General features: G+C 38.0%; 2 protein-coding genes across 2 annotated transcripts in view; one reads left to right on the forward strand and one right to left on the reverse strand.

Moving 5' to 3' along the window:
• Nucleotides 1-18,313, forward strand: part of LOC121735971 — a 102,665-nt gene that overhangs the window by 20,384 nt on the left and 63,968 nt on the right. The window lies entirely within an intron of this gene.
• LOC121736204 lies at nucleotides 9,771-10,664 on the reverse strand. The gene has a single exon (XM_042127293.1). The coding sequence runs from the start codon at nucleotides 10,662-10,664 to the stop codon at nucleotides 9,771-9,773; it is 894 nt and encodes a 297-aa protein (XP_041983227.1).

An 18,313-nucleotide genomic window follows, 5' to 3' on the forward strand; every position in this document is an offset into this window, starting at 1 on the left:
GTGTCACACTTAGAGCTACACAAATTCGCAGGTGTTCTAAGTACACGAGGCACTACTAATAACCTATGGTTTTATCCATCAGAGAGTAAGTAATGTCTTATCCTTCTGGGATCCAGGTCTATAATAATAATAAGCTTGAAAATATCAGGTTCTCCGCCGCGCCTAGCCCCGCAATACCTAATTCTAAATTCTCTGAACGTGGATTGTGGACAGTGACAGTTGTGTCCATTAGTAATTAATTAGTCTGTCCAGAGCTGGTAATTGTAATTATGTGGCTCTACTCCCTCTAATTAAATTGTGTAAGATTACACACTACACAGGTATACTGTTACTATGTTAATAATGTTAAACCTCTACAATCACTAAATAACTTACAATTTTTCCTGTATTTTGCTAAAAGAGTGCTCCGTTCGAGTTTCTTACGCCGGTTCTTTTCGCCGGGTTAGTTCTTGAAACGGTAGAAACGTAGTAATTCCTGAAACTGTTAATTGCATTTCAAAAATCATTTGAGAATAGCAGATTTTTCATTTAATTTTACTTTCCTTGGACTCGAAGTACTATCAGCGAAATTGATTCATAGGCAGATGGCAGACCATATATTTTGGCGCAAAGAAGTTGCGGGCATCAACTAGTAATAAAACTTGAGAAGTGTCAAGGGACACCCGAATGGAACGAAGTTATTTCTTATGTTCAAAAAACCTGTATACATAATAATATACACTCAAAAAATATTAGAAAAACTCCATCTACTGACGCCCAGGAATACTAACAACACGTCGCTGTTTATTCTCAAAAAACACCATATAGCATAGGACGCCCTCTGCCCCTACCATGCAGGTACTAATAAAAAAGTGTCGTTACAACTTTTGCAGTATAGTCCAAGGCGCAATGCGCGATAAGGAATTACGTTCCAAAAATAAATGAGTATGTTTTTTAACTTCAAAACATAAAGACGTGTATTTAGGACCAAAATACAATAACCTAGATAATATCAAAACCTAACGAACACTTTGGTCTTGATTTTAGATCAGATCTAGCACAGTGAAAATTAAAGTCTATCTGTAACTGTAGCCTGAAAATCTGACCCAAATAGAAAAATATAGGGTCAGAGGTCTGATAATACATTTAGCAGAGCTACGATTTCTGATGATATTTCCACAGAATACTACCTCTATAACGCATACGTGATCTAGTGGCTTAGAGAGTAACACGGAGGTCGTGGGTTCGATTCACGCGTTGGAAACATGGTATTTCCAAGTTTGGTTAGGACAATTTAGGCTGATCACCTGATTGTCTGACAAGTGAGATGATCCATGTGTCGAATGGGCATGTAAAAAGTTGGTCCTGCGCCTAATCTTTCACCATTCGTGTCGGTCTCCGGTCCCGCTGGGTTATGAGAGTAAAGTAACAGAGAGTGCTCTTGTGTACTGCGCACGCACTTGGGCACTATAAAATTACTCCAGCCTAACTGGCCTGGTCATTGAGAGAGGCCTATGTCCAGCAGTGGTCGACTATAGGCTGATATGATGATAATGAACTGGCCTGGTCTGGTGTGGGGATAATACATAATATTATTATTTGGTACGACTTTAAGTAAGTCGTTAATTTAATTATGTGTGAGACACAGAATATAATATAGTACGGTAACGGCCACACTCAGACACTTTTAATGATCACTTAATTTTAAGTTAACGACTTAAACTTTTTTTTTTTTTATTAAATAAGGGGGCAAACGAGCAAACGGGTCACCTGATGGTAAGCAACTACCGTCGCCCATGGACACTCGCAACATCAGAGAGCTGCAGGTGCGTTGCCGGCCTTTTAAGAGGGAATACGCTCTTTTCTTGACGGTTTGCAGGTCGTATCGGTCTGGAAATACTGCTGGTGACAGTTCATTCCAGAGTTGTTTTTCAACTGCGGCATTTCTAGGGTGGTAGGGGATTGGGCCTCCGGTAAACACACTCACTCGGCGAAACACAGAGCAAGCGCCGGTTTTCTGTGAGGCCGTGGTATTTCTCTGGTCGAGCCGGCCCATTCGTGCCGAAGCATGGCTCTCCCACGGACAAACTATAATAAACTTCACTTTTCCGTCAATTTTTTCGTTAAAAAGTTAAGTAATCATTAATATTATGTTTAAGTACGCCCTTTTGAGTTTAAAGGAAGTAAATATTGATTCATTTGAGTTACGGATAATTTTACAGAACTTGATGAGCTCTGGAAAGAGAATTATATGGATTCAGAGAAATTAATTATCTCAATGAAAGCGGCAATCGAATCAGACGGTCTTTTCACATCAGTCTGCGAAGCTGAAAATCACTTTTACATTCAATTTGCACTCGCAATTGAAATATAATTCTCAATATCACTTGAAAATTATTACGCAGGGTTAATTCAGCGGGGCTAAAATGGTCGCTTTGAAGAATCATGATATGAATCATAATATTATTCATTTTTCTAAAATCGCAAAATGCAACTCTGCTTGCAATTCATTTCTGTATTTTTGTAAGTTGATTTGACATTTGTCAGTTTGACAGTTTTGACAATTCATTTGGTGAATTGATTGAGAGGAATTGCTAAATGTGACCATTTTAGCCCCGCAGACCACAACGCGAGTCGTAGATGCATTTCTAAGGGTGGGTTGCACCAACTTACTTTAACTAAAACTGTAACTTTAATTATAACTACAGTGCTGAATGTCAAATCTTTGGTTAAGGGCGCTATATTTAATGATAACCATAACCGCTCATACTCATATTGGATTTTTTTGTTGTTATAACAATTAATGTTTTTCCTGTCGATTTTTACGGATAATTCAATATTTATACTCTCAATCAGTCTCAATCTTATTAACTGTAGATTTAATACAAAAATAAACGCAACAGACATCTGTCAAATTCTGTGGTCAAAGTTAAGGTTAAAATTTTAAAAGTTAAGGGTAAAAAAGTTAACCTTTAAACTATAACAACAACTTATAACTGTAACTATAACCACGCCTCTGCAGGTGCAACCCACCTTTGACATACTTCAATTGCGTGAGACATCATGCAAGTCTGTCAATTCAATACTTCATGTACGCCACACGCTACGGTTTATCGGTTTACCACTTGTACAGGTATGCCTGCGCAGGTTTCAGTCAAATAAATTGATTTCAGATTTTGCTCCATTCTAAAAACTGAACAGGTCCATTCCCACACAACATTCCGGTCTATCTGCATAGGTAGACCGGAATGTACCGGTCATGAACTGACCCTTAATCTATTCCAGGCGAGACCAATGTGCATCAAGTGGTCTCGAGTCTCGACTCAACAAGCGCTTGAGAGAAGAGACACTACACATAAGTTATCGAACTGAGAAACTACGAGAAAACTTCGAAGATATTACACGAGTGCGCTTTCAAACTTCCAGAATTTTCACGTGTGTCAGATAAATAAATGACAGAACTTTGGGGATACATTTTTGAAACAATCCAAAAATTATAACATTATATCCAATACATGAAGGTGAATTACTCAATTCACCTTTATGTATTGGATACCTACTCAGGTATTCAATGAAAATAAATATTAAAGGCAGGCCAACAAGAATCTTGTAGCTTGTGGTACGTGGATGACATATAAATCATAATATTATGTCACGACATTGTCAATACTATGTCATTTAGGGCCACTAGTGCCACTAGGCCAGCATACAGTGAATTAAGCAAACTTAGGATTTGATGTAGACGTACAACAGCTGTTTTTAAAAATGTCACCAGTATCTTTTATTTAAGCTACATGCAAAGTGGTCATTGACCAAAAAGTGTTAGTATTTTTGTCACTTGAGCATCAGTCACAGTCATGACTGTGGTAAAAATGACAGCAAAACCTACCGTGTAATGTTTGCCATACAACTGCATCTCAAGTGGCAATTTAAAACAGAAAGTTTTAGAAAACATTACAGTTTTGATCTAAAGTGCGTTCATAATATCTTATCTACCACTTTTACAGCAAACCAAAATATGTATGAAATTCTGTGCCTGGTTATTTTGATTATTTAGTATACAGTGTGTAACAAAAATAAGTGATAATACTTTAGGGTGTGTACGTGTTCCTTGTAGAGAGTTCACTGTGAAAGTAGCATTTGTTTTTCATTGATTGATTGATTTAATTAACATTTGAAATGGCTTAATTCCAAAACATTCCAGATAAATATTGTTTCGATATATTATAAACGAGCTCTAATCCTATTGCACTGTCAGCTCTATTTGACACCTAGCTGATAAATCACAAATTCAACGGATTATGGACCCTATTCATTACATTTATGGTTGCTTTTACAACGCTATTTGAAGTGTAAGCTGCGACTATGGCCATGTTCTTTTAAAGGCGCTACAAATCATTGTTGTCAGCTCGACGCGACGGGAAATAATCGCTTGTGTTTATCGCGCGAGGCTTGTGGCCTCTTGATGTCAACTGCCAAGTGCCAACAGCCTCAGATATTTTATAAATAGGCCGTGGCCTAGGAGCGGCAGCGTCCTCGGGGGCCGGCAGATTTCGTACATGGGCCAGAGGTAAGAAAGTGGCCTACACTCATAAAAAAATAAATTCAGCACTGCGACCAAGCCAAGCATTAAAAACAATCCTACAAGGCTCTTTCGGTAAATAATTATAAGAATTTACGCCGTCATCATGTAATGTATCAACTCAAAGGCAGAGGCACTTTCTTAAGGGTCTATAAAAAGAGAATTTAACACTAAGGGTTTTTAATTCGTGACGTATGATAAAGGAAGTCCCTACGATACTAGCTCCTTATGGTAGCAGGTGGTAGGAAGAAAAATGTCGGAAAATTGTTGTTGACAGCTTTTAAAAACACAAGTCCACCAGGTGGCGCTTCGTATGCGATTCAGGTGGCAAATCATTATTATTATTAGCAGCCTACAGTATCCTGCTGGCCAAAGGCAAAGCTGACAAATCTTTCTTTCCAAAGTTCACGATCGTAGTGTGATGATACTGGCCAGTTTTATTCGAACACATCCAGTTCGCCGCTTCACCTTTTCTTAGATCGCCCTCTGTTACGACTTACGTCAGCAAATGAAATATCAAATACTAACATTAAGAGGAAAATGAAAAACTGTAATAGATATTTATTTCAAACATTATGTAGAATATTGCCATGGGTAAAGTAGAAATTTTAGTGCTATTTTGTATATTTATGCTTTCCAATGCAACGTCGGGTTACGTTTAGTCTCGTCTGTCGTAATGCGCAATAAATATGCAACACAAGCCATCTCGCTGCCAAATTAGAAGACGAATTCTATTGGCTGAAGCTGATGTAAGCTGCAATATTAATTAGATGTCCAGCATAAGGGTAAATGCACACTGCCAAGGTGCATTGTAAGAGCCATGCCATACAATGCGGTGCGGCGCCTGACCGGTGCCGCTCCGGTTTCCTACGTATAAAAATGTATGGTACACGGCGCCGTCCGGTGCGCTCCGGCGCTGCACCGCACGCGCACCGGAATCGAGACGAGGCGGGGAGGGATGTATGTATTGGTGGAGCTCGAGTACGAAGCACTGCAAAACTGCTGCGAGTGGTCGGTAGTCCGGCGAAATGGCCTCCGGTGCGGCACCGCACCGCGTCGTATGGCATGGCTGTAATGTCGTCGAGCCACCGCTGCATCGCTGTGACGCCGTCGACGCGTTGTGTCGTGAGAGCGGTGCACAAGCGGCTTTTCTTGTCATGCGTGTGGCCACCCGCGCGTGGATCTTATCCGAATGCGTGTGACTACATGCTCCTGCACACGCGCGTGTTGCCCGCGTGACAGACAACATCTATGAAATGTTATGTTGCGGGCAACTTGCGTACGAAACAGATGACACGCATGATAGGAAAAGTGCTCACATTGTATTTCAAGACGGTATTAAATGTATATCAGTGTAGCAGACTTGCTGTTTATGCTGAGCTGGGGTCAATTTTTGGCATCACACAATATAATGTTAAATTATACTTTGTCTTTGTTCTTACGTGTGTTTTTTTTTTATGAAATAAGGGGGCAAACGAGCAAACGGGTCAACTGATGGAAAGCAACTTCCGTCGCCCATGGACACTCGCAGCATCAGAAGAGCTGCAAGTGCGTTGCCGGCCTTTTAAGAGGGAATAGGGTAATAGGGGAGGGTAGGGAAGGGAAAGGAATAGTTGAGGGTAGGGAAGGGAATAGGGTAGGGGTAATTGGGCCTCCGGTAAACTCACTCACTCGGCGAAACACAGCGCAAGCGCTGTTTCACGCCGGTTTTCTGTGAGAACGTGGTATTTATCCTTTCGAGCCGGCGCATTCGTGCCGAAGCATGGCTCTCCCACGTATTGTTTGTGTGTTTGTAAATATTGTGTTATGTGATGGGCAAAATACATGTTTCTTATCCTTATTATTGCGACGTTCCATTTATTATTGACCCAAAAACAAAAATACCTCCCGCGGTGTTGAGTTACTTGTTCCAAATTTTTTAATTCATCGCAACGTCGCGTGCCGTCGCAATGTGAACTGATCCTAAGTATTTTAGACGGACAGCGTTATACAGCTGGGGGAATGCTGGGATTTAAGCATCACCGTATCCATCAAGCTACAAGACCAGAATTATGAAGCCAGGGTAAAATATACCTTAACGCCAACGTCTGAAAGGTCAACATTACCCTGAGGTGAAATATCTTTCGATGGATTATCTCGATCGATCAGCGATTCTTGGGTCGCTTAAATCTCGCTCGTAGATCAACTTGAAGCCTTCGGGCCTGTTTCACCACTTTTTGATAAAGTGCCGAATAGGCTTTAGGAGACCCTTAACGGGAATGATAATCAGAGATAATATATTGAATATTTATTGGGCGCAACTAATCGCGCGCACTTACACCCGATGACTGGCCGTACTGCCGTTTACATACATGAACAATACTCATACAATATACATATAATACCCCTACAATATTCCCCCCCTTTTAAAAAAAAATTAGATACATACAAAGTCAAATGAAAGAAAAAAATATATATATATATTATGACATGATTATGTACTTAGACACAGCTTACATGCATATTATAGTGCAGTATACCTTTAAAGTTATAACAAAACAAATATCATATTACTTATATCATAATAACTGATTACAAAGTGTGCATTACAATGGAATGCAAGTTCGTTTATCAAATTATCATGCACATATGCATACTACCTAGCCCTACGACCGAAGTCTTGGGATCAGTTTACAACTGCTAGGAGACACAACATAAAATGTTATAGACGTACAAGTTACAATTTAAAACTTATCTAGCACTAAACGCGCGACACAATATAACACAGTATTATCACTATACTTGCTGCACAGTATATGGGCGCTGATTTGCATTTCCCCCTTGGCTCAGCCCAAACGAAAGAGACGATAATCCGACATGCTTATTAAAAAGCTTAATGGTATGCTTCTTGTAGTGCTGGTACAGCACATAGATGTACAGCATGACCACCGCTGCTATTACACAAAACAACATCACGTACACGTGGTTTATCTTACTATCCATTGCAATTTGTTGAGCGGATGCACTGTTCGCTCCGTTTTGAGCAATTATGATCTCTTGCTCTTTACTTTGGTTCTTTCCCATTATGCTCGCGAATATAGCAATGTTTAACTCGTAAAGTACAGATTACAAATGTGAAACAATTTCTGAAATAACACTATATTAATTGGACAATATACTCTATTGCGCAACAATACAATACTTGCTAATTAATTTTAGAACTAGAATCAGCTTTTACGTTTAGCCTCCTTAGAAACCATAAGGGCAGGTACACACTATCATAACAATTATTTTTATTCCTACTCAAAGTCAAACCTAACAGGCCGTTTGATCAATCTACCGTGCCGGGAAATTTTGGGCTGCACCGTACATGACTTACTTGCAAAATCAGAACTAGGAGTTTGACCCTCGTTATTTGTAAATTGCTTAGCTAAACTTACCTGCTCATTCGGAGTGCGATCAGGTACCGGATGAGTCATCAGGTAGGCTGGTTTGAGTCTATCTATTGAAACTCGAGTCTGTCTTTGGGGTAGCTGCACGGTGTATACTTTACCACTTTTTTGTAATACCCTGTATGGACCATCATACGGTGGTACCAGCGGTTGCCGTACCGCGTCATTTCTTATAAAGACATGAGTACATGTCTTTAAGTCAGGATGGACAAAAAACGATTTTGCGCTCGAGTGTAGACTCGCCTTAGGTTTCAATGAACTCAACGTGTGTCGTAACTTATCGAGGTATACATGTACACCTTGGTTTGTCTGCGGCGTCTCAGTGTAAAATTCTCCTGGCAATCTAATACCTTGGCCGTAGACCAGCTGTGCTGCGCTTATGTTAGTATCGCTTCGTATTGCCGCCCGCAATCCTAACAGAACCGTGGATAACTCGTCACTCCATGATTCAGAACTCAGCCGCGCCATTATCGACGCTTTTAAACTACGATGCCACCGTTCGATCATCCCGTTACTCTGTGGGTGGTACGGCGTGGTCCTACATTTTTTAATGCCCAAAAATTTCATTAATGAATTAAAAAGATCACTTTCAAACTGCCGCCCTTGGTCGCTTGTTATCCTTTTAGGACTACCAAAGCGACAAATCCACCCCTCATATAACACTTTAGCGACTACCTCGGCCGTGATAGTCGTTACCGGAAAAGCCTCGGGCCATTTAGTAAATCTATCTATGACTGTGATGAGATACCTGTATCCTTCTCGAGTTGTAGGCAGGGGACCTACTATGTCGATATGGATATGATCGAATTTTTCACTAATTTGAAACTCGCCTAGCTCAGAGTTTGAGTGACGGGATACTTTCGAACGTTGGCACCCTAGACACGACTTAGCCCACACCCCTACATCTTTATTTATGCCGGGCCAAAAATATTTTTCAGATAATAGTTTTCGAGATAAGCGAATTCCCGGGTGACTTATATTATGAATAGAGTCAAAGGCTAGTTTTCGAAAACGTTCGGGAATGTACGGTCTACAATTGGATGAAATTTCACAGTAAATTTTATTATTAGAATTAGGAATGTTGCATAACTGCAGTTTGAAGTGCGCGTTGCAATCTGACCGCGATAGCAGGGACGTCAACTGAGTATCATGTTTCTGTGCATCGGCGAGTTCGTCGAAATCGAATGTCGTAGGGCTGCCTATACTCTCTATACGTGATAATGTATCTGCAACGATGTTTTGACTACCGGTTATATGTTTAATATCTGTAGTATATTCACTTATGTACGATAGTTGTCTAACTCTCCTCGGAGTTTCTTTATCGCTCGAAGCCCTAGTAAATGCAAAAGTTAAAGGTTTATGGTCCGTAAATATTGAAAGCACACGACCTTCGATCTGATTTTTAAAATAGTGGACGGCCATATACATAGCGAGTAGCTCCCTATCATAGGTACTGTACTTAACCTGAGTGTGAGCTCCGATAATGGGCTGACTCACGTTAGCTATTACAAAAGACCACTTATAGGCTCTTCTTAAGTTTAAATTTAATTCTAAGTTTATTACACCAAAAGTTTGAATTTCTGACCCATTAGCGGCGTACAATTTATATGGAAAATTTCTACGTTTAAAATATCTACTAACTTTAGTCACAGGTACAACTGAAATATTAGCTCCTGTATCAATAAGGAAACTCAATGAATTTTTACAGTCATAAATACTGAGACGATAATTTTTCATACCGGCGGATGTATCTCCCGTCTCCTCGGAGGTCGCCTCATTTAGTTTTCCGCTGACGGTCTCTTGTTAAAATTGCACGGCTCTTCGCACCTTCTGGATCTGGCTCCAAACCGGAAATGATAGTGACACAACCAGTCAGGACTCTCGGGGGTCCTAGCCACAGAGTTAGACCCATACCTCGATCTGCTTCTTGATCTTGAGCGTCCCCTGAAGTTAAATCGCGGTTTTCTTCGAACCTCGTTCCGTAAAGCAGCTACTTCCAGCATCAAGTTGTTCATCTGCGTACATAATTCCTTATCAACAGACACCTGGGCGGAATGGCATCCTATATTGGCCAGCTCGCCCGTTAAGGAAGTCTGGTGCATACTCTCCATCACTTTATCCGCAATCGGCGACAAGTTGTCCAGTTTTTGGTCTGCACTAGCGGCTAATACAGCTCTGACCGCTGGAGGTAGACGCGAGAACCACAAGCTCTGTACCGTCTCTTCACTAGCTTGACAATTTCGAGCGAGCTCTCGCATTTTTCTGAGGAGCTGCGAGGGCTTCTGCGAGCCGAGGTCTAATTCACTCACAAGCCTTTGAAACTGTCTCTCTGGTGATTCCTCAAATACCTGAAGCAGCCTATCCTTCAGTGCCTGGTATTTATTACTGTCTGGCGGCTTGTACACGATGTCCGACACTTGTTGGAGTGCGTCGCGTCCGAGTTTCGATATCACCAACTGGAACTTGCAGTCGTCACCTTGTTTTTGAGGATTCATCGTGGCCTCGAACTGAGCGAACCATAATCTTGGTAGCTCCACCCAAAATTCGGGAATTCTTGTCGACACCGAAATTGTGGCTAAATTGGATTCCTCTGTCTTGATTACTGCCTGAGTCGTCGGATTGGCAGGTGCCGGGTTCGGCGGAAACTGTCCAGCCACAGCGGGGTGCATCATTGTTTCACACAAAGATCACGTCGGGGTCACCAATTTAGGAGACCCTTAACGGGAATGATAATCAGAGATAATATATTGAATATTTATTGGGCGCAACTAATCGCGCGCACTTACACCCGATGACTGGCCGTACTGCCGTTTACATACATGAACAATACTCATACAATATACATATAATACCCCTACAAGGCTATTCACCACGTAACTTGACATATTTTAAGTATGGAGAATCTGTCAAAATAGTTATGATTAGCCTATTCGGCACCTTATCCAGAAAGTGGTGAAACAGGCCTTAGTGTATGTCTCATGTCTATTGTCTATGTAGCAGCGTTGAAAGAGTTACTTTTGACTTATTATATAAGTATGAAAAATGTCTGAATATCATGAATTTGTCCATAGAATCATTAAAAAATTGCCCTTCCAGCACTGCTACTCTCGCAGTGAACTGTACTTAAGGGCTGGTACACGTATTAAGTAAATAAGTAGTAACTAAATTTTAACTTAATTTGAAGTGCCTGCCCGAAATGTGTCAAGTGACAACCCCCGCCTGCCAACATAAAAGAAAATAGTCAAATTTCTAATTTCCTTGTTTAGTACTTAACTAAATTTTAACTTGCTACTTGCTACACAATTTTGTGTTTACATGCAATAAATAACTTAAAATTAAGTTAAAATTCAGTTAACTACTTATCAACTTAAAACGTGTAAACCAGCCATTAGTGACTTCTGAACGTCATTACAATAATTTACCTATACAAATATTTCCACAGTGATCAAAAAAAGGATCTTTTAAATACACATACCCTAAAGTATTATTACTTACTTCGTTACTGTGTACTTGCAAATTTTATAATAAGCATGATGACAATTTTTTTTCTTATCGGTAATTGAAAGATACTTAAAAAATAGAAACATCGTTGAAAGAATGACTCTGATAGCTTAAGAATTCACAAAGATATGACAATTCAAATATCTCATAAAAAAGACCTGCCCGAAACGCTCCATACAAAGTGCTACGAAAGTATGACGTCAGTCTTTCGTAGTTTGTACGCATCGGGAGACAACTTTGTTCGACAGGTATATTAAATATTGCGTTTATGAAAGTGGTTTCATAACAAAAGTTGCTTTTAATTGCATAAGTTATCGAATTATATACAGATATTAAGAAATTTAATTGAAAAAAAATTCGACTTGAATATCCAACTTTGAAGGCGCATAACAAAAAAAATACAAATGCTATCAAGCTGAAAATTTGGGAACACTTATTTTTTACCGTGATTTCTTTATTTTATTAACAAAATTCGCTAATATTTGACCTTGTCATCAACCCTATTTTGGACGTATATTGGAATTTGGAGAGTGTATCAGCATGGACGTGTTTTAATTTCCCCGAGTGCCCTTTGCCAGCCCAAACATTTGCCTTTGGACTAAGGCACCACGTTCGTGCATTAAAATTATTGCTTGCTAGCTTTAAGGCTTCCAGGCAAAATCTATTTATTTATCCTTTAGGAATAAATATGTAAAGCGAACGGTTAAGTTTTAATTAAAGTTTTGTTGTTTAGTATTGACGGTGTATGAAGAGTTTCTCTTGGGTGTTTTTCATTAATACGTATATTTCATATAAGAACTAAAATACTTCAATTTGTTTTAGGAAATCTATAGAATTTTTATCTTCAGAATATTCTACTTGCGAACGCAATTTAGTTACACAAAAAATCGTTTTGTAATCCATGTAATGTATCTCCAAAGTAACAGACCGACACACAGAGATGCTATTTACACTAAAAAAAGTTAAATTTTTCATTTCAAAATGAATGGTACACGAAAATTAGATTTTACCAAACTCGAAGCTGGCCAGCCGCCAGTAACTTGGTACATAAATGCAATTTTATTTATGTGGAAAATTCTGCCAAATGTGAGCGGGTTAATTAGAAAAGTATGACTTATTGCCAGAGTGCTTTTACGTTAAGGACTCTTGCACATTTTGGTCTCAACCTTTTAGCTTAATTTGTTTATAGCTCTTGCACATGCTAGCTGTAGGGAATTCACACCGATTTCAGTGTCGATGGCCGATTTATTTATTTTATTAAACAATTCTCTCAACATACGTGATAGAGAGCATATTCCCTCTTAAAAGGCCGGCAACGCACCTGCAGCTCTTCTGACGTTGCGCGTGTCCCTGGGCGACGGTAGTTGCTTTCCATCAGGTTACTTTGCTCCTTTGCTCCCTTATTTCATAAAAAAAAACATACTAAAGGTACAGTTACACATGCTTATTTCAAGCACGACGGCATGGTTCAACCGAGCATGCCTGTTTTAACTTTTAAGCATGCTATTTTTGAGCATGTGTAACTGTACCACAGAAATAGATCAAGATATAATATGTCTGTGTCCACTCGTTTGAATGCTTCTAAGTCGTATAAAATCAAAACAAAGTTTTTCCACTCGTCCTTCTCCGTCCAGTCCATTCTCCTCTGGAACTCCCTACCTACACGAATCAGGCAAGCAAAAACTTTAAATATTTTTAAGTCTTCTTTAAAAGAATATTATCTAAGTTTGAAGTGTCAAATTTAAATTTATTAAATGTATCTTATGTAAGTAGATCTTATAGCAATAATATTTATATGTATTATTATTTTAAGTATATTATGTTATAACTTAGTATAGTACGTATATATATCTATATATTTATAAGTAAGTATGTTGTTTATGTATATTTAGTTTATTTTATTTTATACTAACTTTTTATACTTTTAAGCACTATACCCATATCCAGCAATTTAATCCTCTCGCTCAAAGGTTGCCTGGAAGAAATTGCTGCTTAGTAATAAGGCCGCCTTTGTGTACCTTCTTCATATTATGATATAATTTATATTATTTTAAACTTTGTCTTTGTATTGAGTGTGCACAATAAAGTATATTTTCATTTCATTTCATTTCAAATCGGTATCCATACATCTTCCTGTCTGTCTGTTACTTGTTTATGCCCACACGGCTGGCTGATTTTGCTGAAATTAGGTATAGAGATTAGAGATACTTTGAGATCTGACAAAGACCATAGGATACTTTCTAATCCGGAAAAATGTACGGTTCTCGCGCGGTGTATACATTTTTGCTCATGGAGTTGCGGGTTTCATCTAGTCTACTATATCATTAAAACTAGCGACCCGCCCCGGCCTCGCGTCGGGTATAAAATATATATACCTAGCCACTGAAAAAATGATTAAAATCGATTCAGCAGTTTCGACTTGTATTCACTATTACTACCCGTGGCCCGCATTGGTCGGTACCGCCGCAAAAGCTACTTCCCGCAATTTTCAAATCTGTAATATCTTTGAAAATATTAATTTAAATCATATTATGCTGTAAAGTGCCATTCGTTTAATTGGATAAGGACTAATGCTGTATTTATTAAAGTTGCTTCGAAAATTAGCCATTATTTGTCGTAAAATGAAAATGATAAAAAATGTTATTGTGGGATATCCTTAAGTAAAAAAAATCAAAATCAATAAAAAATAAAATCAAAAATAATAAATCAATAAGATATCTATCACTGTCTATCACATATACCGTCGCGGAGTTTTCTGTAGACCTTTTCAATGTGTACTTGGTACATTATTTTGATAAATCTCGTAGGGCTCAGCCTGCGTTTGAAATGTAAGCGGAAAAAAATGAAATGATTTACGAAATCACATTAGAAACCCCAAAAATAACAGTATTTCTTCACTATTTAATTAATGCTACTATGGCTATAACCTTCCTCTTGAATCACTCTATCTATTAAAGAAAACCGCATCAAAATCCGTTGCGTAGTTTTAAAGGAGAAAGGGAACAAAGGGACAGGAAAAAAATGCGACTTTGTTTTATAATATTATGTATAGACTATAAATATAGACAAGCCTTTAAAACTTTTGTTTCTGTAAAAACTTTTACTGCGTCGCTACGAGTAAAATTACTTCTATACTCCTATGTTTTGCCCAACAATTTCTTGCAAACTAAGATCGAACTTTACCACATAACCCTTATTGAAGTCGGGAACTAGAAGCTTTCTATTATTGTAAAGTTGTTCATTGTTAAAGAGGTAAGGCGTTGTTGTGAACTTTACCGCCGCGTGCTTAGCAGGAACTAATGGCAACTACGTATTCGTAACCCTAATGTCGGCTGTACACTCTCGCCGAGAGCTCTCGGGCGAGAGTCTCGTGCGAGAGCCCCTTGCCCGAGTGCGATCATGTATATTCTCGCTTAGTTCAATCGCAGTTATGAACTCAGAGAAGATGGACCATTATTTTTCTCTATGAGATGGACGAAAACACTTCTCTAGCAGCTGCCGTAGCTCTCTGTGCTATGAGCTATAATAAATAATTAGTAATTACCAAATATTTACGCAAACGTATCTACGAATTCTACGATCAATGATCATTGATCACCATTCACCATGCATCGAAAGATATCATTGTAATCCAAAGATCTATAATCATATTTAATTTTATTTCTCACAGATAATGACTGATAACGACGTTTATTATTGTTGTTTTTCTGTTCTGCACTGTCTAGCGGCGCGACTAGTGTCTAGTAGTGTAAAACGCGAGAGTGTACAGTAATGCGCTCGCTTTCCTCGCGAGACCCTTTGTCTCGGGCGCAAAATACCGACAACGGACTGAGAGGGTCCGAGACAGGCGAGACGAGGCGAGCGCACCCATTTACACTCACGCACTCGGGCCGCCTCGCTGTGTCTCGGCGAGAGTGTACAGCCGACATAATATTAAAAATTCTAGAGTAAAGGCTCGATTAATGAGTCCGCGCGAACGAGCGGTTTGGCCGCAACATCGTGAGATCACAAGTATGTGAATTGCGGCGCGACCGAGCCGCTATTTAAATAAATCGTTGCAAACATTTGCTTGTGATCTCACGGTGTAGCGGCCTAGCTGGTCGTCCTCGCGGACGCATAGAGATCAATCAATCAATCAATCAATCAATCAAATCGTTTATTCAAAGAATGCAGTACTCATACAACGGTGTTAACTTATCTATTATTTATTAATTAAGTAAGTATACATTACTTTTATTTTCTAGCCTAAGCATGGACAAAGATAAACATTGTGACATGAAATTCCAGTATAGTATTCAGATCGACATAATTGTTTAAAACATAACAATCCTTACTTCCTTATCTTTACTAATATTATAAATCCAAAAGTCTGTCTATCACTTACCACAGGCTTATACGGCTGAACCGATTTAGGTGAAATTTGGCATGGAGATACTTTGAGAGACGGTTTAGGACAAAATATACTTTTGTACTGTTTTCGCATACTTACCTACTAAACGTATTTTGGAGCAACAGAGTTGTGTCATCTAGTAAAATAATAAAGCAATCAAAGTAAAGACATGCTCAAAACGAAAATTCTGAAATCAAATCTTATTTTTATAATCCGAATTCCAAAATAAGAAATTACTCTGACGTCCTTGAGTCGTCTCCAATGATACTTGAAGACTCAACATGAAATAGATATGGAAGACGAATATTTTTAAAATGGGATGGGATGGGATCTTTTATAAAAATAGAATCTAGAAGTATACAGGCTGTAATAACACTGATTAATAATATTTTAAAGTGAGTATATATCCCTTATACAGGGTGTAACACAACAAAGTGATGATACTTTAGGGTGTGTATAGAGTTTACTGTAAAAGTAGCAGTGCTGAAATGTTGACATCTATGTTTTTTAGTATTGCTCGAACGTACAACCTGTATCTAAATAAGTAACCCCATAAAGGCACAACGTAAAATATATAATATGAATTATAATTACGGGCTAAATCCGACCACAGCTGATCTCTAGTTCGTGGAATCCGGCTTATGTGTAGAATGTTGTTGTAGGTTTAAGCTTACAGTCTTTGGAGGTGTATTTTGGGTAAACCACGACTAAAACTATGTAAGTTTACGGATATTTGAGACATGTTTCTAAACTAACTATACTTACTAATATTATAAATGCGAAAGTGTGCATGACTAGGGTTACTTTTATCTAAATAAATTGGAGCAGAAAAACGCAATTTTAGTGCTCCTTTATTTGAGAAAGACCTCAATTATAATACCTATTATTTATTTTAGAAATACCTCAATTAAATTATAATATTATTATGGCTTTTGGAATGAAGAATATTGCCCATATTTCATATAAATAACTCTCATATCTTTGAACAAACAAATTGCCAACAAAATTAGTTTCGTTACTACCAAATTATACTAAAAAAATGCCATTACGAGCAAGTTACATGTTGGCAGCAGCTGCGTTTTTCAAAATTCGAATATCAAGCGTATAATTTGGCGCCAAGTGAATCCAATATGGCGGCCCAGTCATCCATCACATCGCGGAATATTAATGTATCGTGTCGTCACAACGTGTCTTCCTTTTACCAACTTTATTATGAACTTCGAAGTAGACTCTGAACAATTTTTGTCAAGAGATATTATAAAACGATTAAATGTTAATAATGATACGACATGTAATTAATTTATAATATTATTATTGTGAATCTATGTATCTGTTTAATAAAGTAGGTGAATGTCGTTCTACTTTCCTCCTAATAATAATTTAAGAGGAGTGCACACCGCCGTTTTTCCATACAAACGCTGTCCCCTGTTTCCTCCCTGGATAATGCTAGTAGAGTTATAATTTTTTTCCTGAATATCTATGGCCACTATTAGCATGTCCCTATGTTTTCTTTTTTTTCATAATTTTATTATTAAAAAAGATAAGAACGTCCGATAACCCAAACCCTGTGTTTAAATACCCAGAAAACAAAACTGGCTAAAATATACAAAAAAAATAAAACATAGGAACACAGCTCAAGCCTTGCTTTAATTCCTAATGAAAAAAGTACTTAAATCGGTTAAGTTTTGGAGAAGGAATCAGCGGACAACGAATCGAAGATTTTCTGTTCTTTTATTAGAACTTTTGTCGTATTGTCTCTATCGCGCTCTGCGGTGGGAGACTTGAGATTGGTGAGACAGCAATACATTTTCAAATACCTATTTTCAATTTCTCTCGCCCCTGGTGTATCCTCTTAAACCTTACCGACTTCCTCGTAGTATCAAGACTAAAATTAGCCAAATCCATTCTCGACTTTTTAGCAAGACGTAGCGAGAAAAATTAAAAATTCATAAATAAATATTGTATAGATTATTTTAAATAAGATATAGAGAAAAAAAAAGTTTTAGTTGATACTTTATGCTACTTAAAAATATTTTTTGACTAAGTAATCCAGCTCTCGTAGACGGCTTAAAATAAATCTTTCATAATTTTAACGGTTCATCGAAACTTTATTAAAGCATAAGTGAAAATGAAGTAACTGAAATAACTTGGTTTATTTCATGGAAGAAATTGTAGACGAGCTAAAAGAAGAATAGACATTTAATTATGATTGACCTTCAATTTAATGAAAAGTTTGACAGATATAGTTTGATATGGGGCTTATGTCAAAATTCCGAATTCATTATATTTAAGTACTGAGTACGGCAGTCAGAGACTAACATTAATTGCGGTACTTAACTTAATTAAAATATGAAGATTTTGGCATAGACTTACACATTATTATCAATCAAAATCTTCATTAAATTAACGTTTAATTATTAAATGTCTCTG

The sequence above is a fragment of the Aricia agestis genome, chromosome 18, assembly GCF_905147365.1.
Source record: "Aricia agestis chromosome 18, ilAriAges1.1, whole genome shotgun sequence".
NCBI lineage: Eukaryota > Metazoa > Arthropoda > Insecta > Lepidoptera > Lycaenidae > Aricia > Aricia agestis.